At 53.3% G+C, this 10453-nt stretch overlaps 1 protein-coding gene across 1 annotated transcript; it reads right to left on the bottom strand.

Annotated features, from left to right (window-relative positions):
* Window positions 1–958: 958 nt before the first annotated feature.
* Window positions 959–1806, bottom strand: LOC115400065 (protein NYNRIN-like). Its single transcript, XM_030107716.1, has one exon. It carries the CDS (start codon window positions 1784–1786, stop codon window positions 959–961), a length of 828 nt encoding a protein of 275 aa, XP_029963576.1. The 5' UTR covers window positions 1787–1806.
* Between the last annotated feature and the right edge of the window lie 8647 nt (window positions 1807–10453).

Raw genomic sequence — 10453 nt, 5'->3', positions numbered from 1 at the left:
AAACCCCCCCCAGAACGCCTGCCCCCACCCTATGCGTCTCTTGTCCTCCGGAACTGCAACAGCCCGCTTCCGGAGACGATGGACACCTGGGATATCAGCAGCAGAGGAATGCACAGTCACAGCAGGAATCAAATGGGCCAAATAGCAGGTACCAGACCAGTCTCTCGGCAGATAAATGTAGGATCTATGGCCACAAACCCACACCACGTCCGTGGGACACCCATAGCCCGCCCTGCTGGGGAAGGATACGATGTCCCCTTTCAGAACAGTTTTAGCATCCCATTGGAGAAACAACGAAGACATGTTAGCAAAAACAGAGTAGTTCAAGTAGATCATAGACCAGAGCGGTGAACCACTCCACCAGGTCGACGCATGGGGAGAGGTAGCATTAGGACATGGCTGATGATCCACAGAACAGGACACATTGAGAGTGAACGCACAGCCAACAGTGTCACCCAAATGGGAACGGGTCCGAGCAGGTTGCCGCACGCACAAGGGAGGTGGGCCAAAAGGAGAATGTAGGCCCCTGAGCTCGTAAATAGTACCTGTGTGTGCACACGTGAAATTAGTAATATTAGAAAAATGCATGGGCTCTCGGAAAGGGGTCAGCGGGGGAACAGTTGCATTCGGGTATCGCAGTGTAAGCAGGGTTTGATTTTTGCGGTAGCGGATAAAGGTGTATAGAGAGTCGGAGAGGTAGACGGGATGTGGGATCAGCAGAGTGTTAGCAGGGGTAGCATGAGGCATAAAAGCACACACAATACAACTAGAATTATGCAGTCCCCGAGCTACCGCGCGGGCAGCTCTCCACCACAGGTTGTCCTGGGGCCCGGCGAGGTCCTCCACCACGTGCCCACGGTGCGGAGCCACTGCCAGCACTGGCAGCAGCATCATCAGGACCAGGAACATCTCCATCGTTGCCTCGTGGAGGGTGGACTACCTCACACGGGAGCTGACCTCAGGGATTATTCTGCCCTGTGGCTGGGAGATCAGCTGTCGGAGCCGGCGGTGGCACCGTAAGGAGCTTACAGTGACTCGCGTGGATCCAGGTAGCTCGCTCTGCTACCTTCATGGCAGTGTGAGTCACCAGCAGGACTTGGAACGGACCGAGCCACCGTCTGGCTTTCCAGTGCTTCCTGCGGAAGTCCTTCACCAGGATCCAGTCCCCTGGGTTCAGTCGGTGTAGAGGGCCTTCAGCCGGGCGCGGAAGAGCCTCCTTCACGGTCTGCCTGATCTGAAACAGAGTCTTGGAGAGATCGGCACAATAAGACACCATGCTGCTGTCACACATATCAGTAGACAAGGTTTGCCAGCGCGGAGGCTCCAAGCCTGTCTGACGCGGGCGCGCGAACAGTGTCTCAAATGGACTGAGACCTGTTCTGGCTCTCGGACGCATGCGCATGGCCATCAGCACAAGAGGAAGAGCTTTAGGCCACGAAAGGCCCGTGTCCTCACAACATTTAGCCAGCTTGGCCTTCAAAGTGCCATTTTCTCTTTCCACTGCTCCTCCAGACTGTGGATGATAAGAGCAGTGTGTGCGTAACTGGAACCCCAATCTGTTGCTGACCTCCGTCAGCGCCTTATTTACAAAATGGGTTCCGTTATCACTCGTGATTCTGGTGGGAATGCCCCACCTCGGAATGATTTCAGTCAGGAGTGCTTTGGCTACCGCTCCGCTGTCCGCATGTTTGGTGGGAAAAGCCTCCACCCATTTGGAAAACATGTCAACAACCACCAGGCAGTATTTCTTACCCTCTGCAGGAGTCAGTTCCACAAAGTCCATCATCAGGTGGTCAAAAGGGAACTCAGACGGCAGGTGAGCAGCGCTCCCCACAGGCCGGACATGGCCGACATTGTGAGCTGCACACACCAAACATGTCTTACAGTGCCGGTGGCTCAAACCACCACCTCTGACCGACGTGGACGGCGGCGCGTCTGGAGGAGCAGACGACACGATGGCTGGCTTCCTGTGCTCAGGGATTTTGCTCGTCACCCTGATTCTTGGTACAAGTTACAGTTTCCCGTACAAGAAAGGTGCAGGTTCGGACTCCCAGAGCACCGGTCACGGCGGCGCCCAGGTCGGGGTGACGTACTCCCGGGTGGGCGTCGGGAGACCGCCGGTGGCGCCTCCGGCCGGCCCGGTGTACTACGGTGGCAGCTACCCTGTCGGTCCGCTGCCGGAGAACCGGGGACCGGCCGCGGTCCAAGATGTGACCTGTTGTACCATTCCCCCCTTGGAGACATGATCAACACCATGAGCAAGCTTAGCAAAATGAGGGAAGAGGCGGCGAGGGAGACAGGGACGTCCATCCGAAGACACCCACACCCCGTCAGCGAACCTGCACCCGCTTGAGGACCAAAGCCGGCGATCATCAGGCGTAGCTAGCGATTGAACCTCAGCAAGAGAAGCGGAGGGGGCCTCGGAGTCAGCAACAGTCAGCTGAGGAGCCGGAGGTGCACTCGCCGCCCGTCTGGCAGCTGCATCAGCAGCAGCGTTCCCCCTGGAGACTGAATCCGCAGAGCCTGTGTGTGCAGAGCATTTCACAACAGCAACAGCAGAGGGTAACAAAATAGCATCCAACAGATCAGAAACTTGAGATGCATTCAGGATCGGTTTACCACCAGACGTCAGAAAATTCCTGTGCTTCCACAGGACACCAAAGTCGTGCACCACGCCAAAGGCGTAGCGAGAGTCCGTGCAAATGGTGACAGTTTTCCCCCTGGAGAGCTTACAGGCCTCAGTAAGGGCCACTAGCTCCGCAGTCTGAGCCGAGAAGTGAGCCGGAAGGGAGCCGGACACCAGGGTGTCGTGATCGGAGCAAACAGCAAAACCCACCCGGTTTCTTCCGGTCACATCGCGAGAGGAGGAGCCATCTACATACAAGATGAGATCAGAATTAGGCAAAGGAGAGTCAGAAAGATCCACCCGCGGGGTGCAGACCTGTGACAAGACCTGATCACATTGGTGAGGCTCCCCATCTTCCTCGGTGGGGAGGAGGGTTGCCGCGTTAAGCCTGGTGCACCGCTGAACAGTGATGTTAGGCATGTCCAGCAAAACAGTAGTATACCTGAGCCAACGCGCCGCAGAAAGGTGCGAGGTACGCTGTTCAAGTAGAATGACCGACACAGAGTGTGGTACCATAACAGTGAGCTGAGAATAACCCACTATGTCTCTGGATGCCAAAACCGCCTTCTCCGCCGCCGCAACAGCACGCAGGCAGTGTGGGAGCCCCGCAGCCACCGCATCTAGCCGCGAGGAGTAGTACCCCACCGGACGAAGCAGGTCCCCATGAGCCTGTAAAAGAACAGATGACATGAAGCCATTCTTCTCATCCACCATCTGTGTGAATGGTTTGGTTGGATCAGGCAGAGCCAGAGCCGGAGCAGAGAGGAGGGCCTCCTTCAAAGCCACAAATGCAGCCTCGGCCTCCGTGGTCCACGGGACTGGTTCTTGCGCCGCAAGGTGTGACCCATAGATACACCTGGTAAGAGGGGACTCAAGAAATGAATAGTTAGGAATAAAATTCCTACAATAACCAGTCATGCCTAAGAAGGACATCATTTGTTTCTTAGTGACGGGTTTTGGAATGTTGCGTATCGCAGAAACGCGGGAGTCTGACAGCTTCCGAGCGGAGCAGGAGATCACATGCCCCAAGAAGGTGACAGTGGGGAGAACATACTGCAGTTTCCTCCTGCTGACCTTGTGACCCTGCTCACAAAGATGACGCAACAATGCAAGTGTGTCAGTTTGACACTGCTCCTCCGTAGGCGCACAGACCAGGAGATCATCCACATACTGCAGAAGGACCGAACCTGGGGACAGCACAAGGGAGGAGAGAGAATCACGCAGTGCCGCATTATAGATGGTGGGAGACTCACAATAACCTTGACACAGCCGTGTGAAGGTGTACGGTTTTCCTTCGAATTCAAATGCAAACCAGTACTGTGAATCCGGGTGAACTGGAACAGAGAAAAATGCATTTGACAGGTCAATCACAGAAAAAAACGTAGCTGTGGACGGTATCTGAGATAAAATGGTGTGTGGGTTAGGAACGGTGGGAGACCTGGGGACCACCGCCCTATTCACAGCTTGCAGATCCTGAACAAATCGCCACTCCACTGGTTCACCAGGGCCCCTAATTTTCTTCACAGGAAACAGCGGAGTGCGCACTGGTGAGGAGGGGCAGGGCACAATCACCCCTGCTTTTAGCAACGAATCAAACACAGGAGTTATGCCTGCCACGGCCTCCTGTTTCAGCGGATACTGCTTCTGACAGGGCCGGAAAGAAGATTTGGGTGTGATGACTGTTACGACCCAGGGTCGTTGGGAGGTCACAGGGAGTGGTCTGTTGTGCTCTGCTGCTGCTCCGGCCTCTCCCCTCTGCACAGGTGCTCCAGATTACGGTGATTGCTCCATGGAGCAGTATAAAAGCCAGACCGTGCATGCGCTCGGGGTGGTCATTGTCTGGTGGTCGTTGTCTGTGGGTCGTCGTCGCTGCCTGGCTCCTCCGTTGGCTCCACCCGATGACGTTCTCCTGCGGGGTTCCATTCCTGCTTGTCGGCTGCGGGCTCCTGACCTCCTGATGGCCTCCTCCTGCGGCGTCCTGCTCCTGCTCATCGGCTGTGGGCCTCGGCCTTCCTGATGGCATCCACCATTCACCTTTTTGGTTATGTTAATGGATCTTTTGTTTACGTTATTTCATTAAATCTTCCTTTTACGCACAGTCCCCAGTCTCTGTCTCCCTCGTTTTGTTGCGGCTTTGAGCCGGCCGTAACAAACGTGGGGGCTCGTCCAATCAAGCGGCGGTGTGTTTGCTCACATGTGGCAGACGTGGGAGTTTTCATCCGCATTTTGTTTTGGTTGTGTTTCGGCTTGGTTTGTTGTTTGTATTGATTTGAAGTTTGAGCGCGTCCGTGGAGCAATCCTTTGTTTTGTTTTTTGGTCTCTGGTCAGGATTGTCTGCGTGTCTGGCAGTCGGGGAGTCCCCCGTGACGTCATTGCCCTTATTTGGGATTTGTTTGCGCTCTTGGGGAGACACGGCTGGGAATGCGTTTTGCTTCCGGGTTTGGCGGCGCTGTGAAGTCATCCGTGGTTTTTGGTCTAGTCTGTTTGGGAGACATTATGGTAAGTGTGTTACTTCTGATGTATAGCTTTTGTTTTTGGTTGTAAAAGACGAGGATTATCCTTGTAGGCTTAAGGCTCCGTTCTCACAAGGAGAGCGTGCGCAGTGGGTGGTTTTAGGGACGGAGACAAGCTGCGGGTTGTAGCATCCCATTCCCTTTCCCCTTACATCGGCTCGGGGTGTGTGCAGGGCGTTTTCGCCGCTGCGAGCAACACGTAATTCCCACCGCCACGTCTCCAGAAGACTAGGGAGGAGTTAGCCTAGGTTTTTTTTTGGTTTTGTTGGTTAGATAGCGGATATCCTCGGCTTTGTTTGTTTTGGCTGTACATCAGGTCGTTATCACTTGAGCTTTGTGGTCTCCAGGTTGGTTTGTTGGGCCATGGATGACGTTGTGGAAACTTTTGTTGCGTCGCCAAGCATTGGTAAATTGGAGTTTTGTGATAAAAAGCAGATTTCTGCCATTGGGAGGCATTATCAGGTGGATGTTGGGGATTTGAGAAAAGGTGTGGATCAGGTTAGAGGAATTTTGAGAGCTGCTCTGATGGAGAAAGGCGTGTTGAAGGAGGAGCAAATCGTGGATCCACCTGGGGCATCAGCGGGTGCCATGTTAACTTTTGAACAGCAGAAGGAGTTGTTGCTGTTACGGTCACAAGCTGACGAGCAAAGAGGTCGTTTGGAAATTGAAAAACTGAGGCTTGAAAATGAGAGGCAAAGAATGGAGCTAATCCGTGACGGCAGATTGGAGGGTGACATGCGTCCACAGGGACTGCGTGGAAGTCAATCAGATGATCTGAGTGATCTGCGGCTGGTTCCACGGTTTAATGAGGAGGACCCTGAGAGTTTCTTTTCTCTATTCGAGCGTGTCGCGGAGGCCAGGAATTGGTCGGATTCGACTCGTGTGCTTTTGTTGCAGTGTGTGCTAGTTGGGAAAGCGCAGCAGGCATGCTCTGTTTTGAGTGGTGTTGACGGCGCCCGGTACTCGACGGTTAAAGCTGCGGTTCTAAAAGCTTACGAACTGGTTCCCGAGGCGTACAGACAACGTTTTCGTGGTACGAAACGGGGTGATAAGTCACACTTGGAGTTTATGCGCGTCTTGGTGTCGAATTTTGATTGCTGGTGCTCTTCAGCAGGTGTGAAAACCAAGGAGGATCTGCGTGAGCTTATTTTGTTGGAGCAATTCAAGAATTCAGTGTCTGAGCAGATTGCCGTTTATGTCAGTGAGCGTGGAGCTACGTCTGTGGCAGAGGCTGCTGCTCTCGCGGATGATTACCATCTTATTCACTTGGGCAAAACGTGCGATTTTGGCTACCGTGACAAGTTTAAAAGGTCAGATGGAGCGGAGTTTACGTCTGGTCGTGTTCGTGACTCTGATCAGATCTGCAACTATTGTCACAAGCGTGGACACTGGAAGAAGGATTGTTTGGCACTGAAGTCTCGTTTGAAAGCTGCACCTTCTAAGCCTGTGATGTGTGCTGCATCGGCTGTTGGTCCTGTTGGTCCTGGTTTTTCGGAGGCTACTACTGGGGTTGCTCCAGAGTTGAAATCTTACATGCCGTTCATTACTGAGGGCTTTGTCTCTCTTGTGGGCAGTCGTGAGCGTGTGCGTGTGAAGATCTTGCGTGACACTGGCTCGGTTGATTCCTTCATTGTAGCTTCTGTGTTACCGTTTTCTGAAAAAACCTCTCTCGGCACATGTGTGCCTATAGTGGGTATGGGCATGAGTGTTTTGAGGGTTCCGCAACATAAAGTGATGCTTGACTGTGATTTCTTTCAGGGTGAAGTCTCCATTGGTGTTCGTCCAGCATTACCAGTGGATGGAGTAGCTCTGATTTTGGGGAATGACATTGCCGGTAGCAGGGTGTGGGCCGGTATTCCCCCTCCAGTCAAAGTAATCAGTGAACCAGGCGAATGCACTCATGAAGATGAAGTTCAGATGCCTGAAATCCTTGGGGCTTGTGTGGTTACTCGGTCAAAGAAGAATGTCAACACGGTCGGAGATGATTCTGCTCATGATTTTGCACTGCCTGTTGCTCCGTGGTCCATTTCTCGCAGTGAGCTTGTGAAGGAGCAGGAGGCGGATGGTACCTTGAAGGAGCTCTTGGATCAGGTTGGCTCTCCTTCTGAGGTTAGAAGCCGTTCTCATTGTTACCTTTTGCACGAGGGCGTGCTTATGAGAAAATGGACACCTCAGTTTGAAGGTTTTGTTGGAGGACCTGTTTACCAAGTTGTTGTGCCAGTGCAATTTCGTCAGATTGTCTTGCAGATTTCTCATGACCAGTGTGGCCATCTTGGCATCAGGAAAACATATGACAGAGTTTTGAGGTATTTCTTTTGGCCTCGCCTGAAAAAGGATGTCTCTGCATACTGCAAGTCCTGCCATACATGCCAGATGACGAGTAAACCAAACCAGATTCTCAAGCCTGTGCCTCTCAGTCCGATTCCACCTATTAGTCAGCCTTTTGAGCATCTGCTGATCGACTGTGTTGGCCCTTTGCCACTGTCTAGGTCAGGTGCTAGCTTCCTGCTGACGGTGGTGGAAAAGTGCTCTGATCTGGATTGTTTGAGCTCTACTCTGGAGCGTGGAGCTAAAACTCGGCTTTGTTCTGTCGACTTGCTGAAACCGTTCTTCTCTCCAGACACCGGACTGCAATGGGGGGAAAGCCCGTCAGATGCTCATCCTCAGTGTGTGGCTTCGGCTCCAGTGGTGGCAGAGCTGGGGGCCGGAGATCCGCCTGAGTCGGATGAAGCGGTGGTGTCTGGACGATTGAGGAACAGTGGGTTATTGCGGCAGTTGGACATGGCTTTGGCTTATGTGTGTCTGTGTAAATGCGCTCAGGTTGTTGGTTGGATTGAGGATTTCCTGTGTCTGTTTGGTGTTGTTTCATCATGTAACACCTTGACTAAATACGACAGTGATGTCGGTGATTCACCACCAATTAGGCAGAGGTTCTGGTGGTGGTCCGGTGGTCGTGTCCGCGGACCTTGACCTGCTCACCTTCCTCGGCAACCTGCAGTCGCCAAACCGGCGGCTGATGTGATGGGCCTTTTCCTCCAATCCTACACGTTGGAGATCAGACACATAAAAGGCCGTGACAATGTCGCTGACGCATTGTCTAGGTCCCCTCTACGTGACAAGGTGGGTTGATGAACACTCGTAAGTCCTACTACTCAACCCAAGAACTGTTTAGTATGTTTTTTTCCCACTGGTTTTTTTTTATAGGTTCTTGGGACTGGGTTAGTTAGGGCCCCTACTCGGGTCCCTTTTTTGTAGGGGGGGGGTGTTACGACCCAGGGTCGTTGGGAGGTCACAGGGAGTGGTCTGTTGTGCTCTGCTGCTGCTCCGGCCTCTCCCCTCTGCACAGGTGCTCCAGATTACGGTGATTGCTCCATGGAGCAGTATAAAAGCCAGACCGTGCATGCGCTCGGGGTGGTCATTGTCTGGTGGTCGTTGTCTGTGGGTCGTCGTCGCTGCCTGGCTCCTCCGTTGGCTCCACCCGATGACGTTCTCCTGCGGGGTTCCATTCCTGCTTGTCGGCTGCGGGCTCCTGACCTCCTGATGGCCTCCTCCTGCGGCGTCCTGCTCCTGCTCATCGGCTGTGGGCCTCGGCCTTCCTGATGGCATCCACCATTCACCTTTTTGGTTATGTTAATGGATCTTTTGTTTACGTTATTTCATTAAATCTTCCTTTTACGCACAGTCCCCAGTCTCTGTCTCCCTCGTTTTGTTGCGGCTTTGAGCCGGCCGTAACAATGACGACAGGCTCACACCCCCTTATCAGTCCGACGTCATATTTGTTTTCAGCCCACAGCTGCTTTGGCAGCGAGTCAAGGGCTGCTGCTGTGGAGGGAGAGGCACAAGGAGAGAGAGAGAGAAGTGAATCATACTGGCACTCCAGCCGCACAGTACGCTGACAGTGAACAGCACTAGGGAGTGCTTGACAATACACGCGAGCTGATGAGGAGTATAAAACATGTGGGTCAGAAGTGGGCTCCCAATCTTTAGCTCTGGAAGCCTTCAGCATAAATGCCCCTAAGTGTTTCCAAGCCCGGTTCGACGGTCGAGCCAGCGAAATGTGAGGTGAGGAACCTCCCCACCCTCGAAATAAGGGACTCTGAGTCGGTGTGAGTTGGACCGAGAGAGCACAGAAAGATTTGTCCCACACCAAGCACTGAAGGATGAGTCTATCATGTGTTTGCTTAAAGAACTGCTCCTCATACTCGTCATCTGGACCTTCACGACAGAAATAAGACGTGCAGTGCAAATCTGCCGCCTCCATGAAAACTGAGGAGGGCGCCACTCTAGCCCGACATAATTCCAGCCAATGCAAACTTGTCGGTTGTTGACCAATCTTCCATTGATACACATAGTTTGGGGTCAAAGGGCAATATTTGACCATTGTGAGTGTGCTCATGTTGTCCTCCTCAGGGCCAGTGGGGGGTCCCGAAATAGACAACCCCTCAGGTCCTGACACAACCGTGAGCCTGAGTTGACACATCAGATCCCTGCCCAGCAAATTGATCGGGCATAATTTAGAGAGGAGAAATTTATGAGTGAACTGCGATCCTGTAGAGGGTGAACAGGTTAATGGAACCGTAAACCGCTCCCTCTGCTGATGTCCAGATGCCGATATGGACAGGATGGAATCCCCACTCAGTCCTGGGGCGGGAGTGAGGACACCATCCTGAATAACAGAATGGGTGGCACCCGTGTCCACCATAAAATGTACATTTTGGCCATTAACCACCAGGATGTAAATGGGAAACTTCTTGTATTGCTCTTGTGATAGGAAGATGGGTGTGTGCATCTCATCCACATTGACCGTGTGTGTGTGTGTCGTCTCAGCATCTACTGTGTGTGTGTGTGGCGTCTCGCTATCTACTGTGTGTGTGTGTGTGGTGTCTCACTTCCCTGTACCGCTGCAGCTGAAATATCAGCGGTGTAATCCTCCGTCCCTGGGATCGCCTCCCCCCACTCGCACCGTCAGTCCGCGTGTGGAGCTTCCTTGCCACTCTCGCGTTCCTCCCGGGCCTGGGGGCATTTTTTTGCCCAGTGTCCACGTTGCCCACATAGAAAACAGCAATCCCTGTCGACCGATTGACGATATTGCTTGCGCTGGCATGTACCACGTCCCCCGCTCCTGCGACCTCCTCGTCCTTTACCCCGACCCCCCGCTGGTGGGGGTCCCGAGTACATGGTCAAGGCAGCCTTATGAAGATCAGCATCCCGTCTCCCGGCCTGCTTGTTCACCTTATCTCTGATGATGTCCTGAGCGTGGCAGCAATGCCGTCTCAGGGTTGCGAGGCGGACTTCGTGTCTCATGCCCACATAC

This window comes from Salarias fasciatus, chromosome 14 (genome assembly GCF_902148845.1).
Source record: "Salarias fasciatus chromosome 14, fSalaFa1.1, whole genome shotgun sequence".
Taxonomy (NCBI): domain Eukaryota; kingdom Metazoa; phylum Chordata; class Actinopteri; order Blenniiformes; family Blenniidae; genus Salarias; species Salarias fasciatus.
The sequence above is the reverse complement of the archived record's forward strand: the minus strand, read 5'-3'. Positions and strand labels throughout refer to the sequence as shown.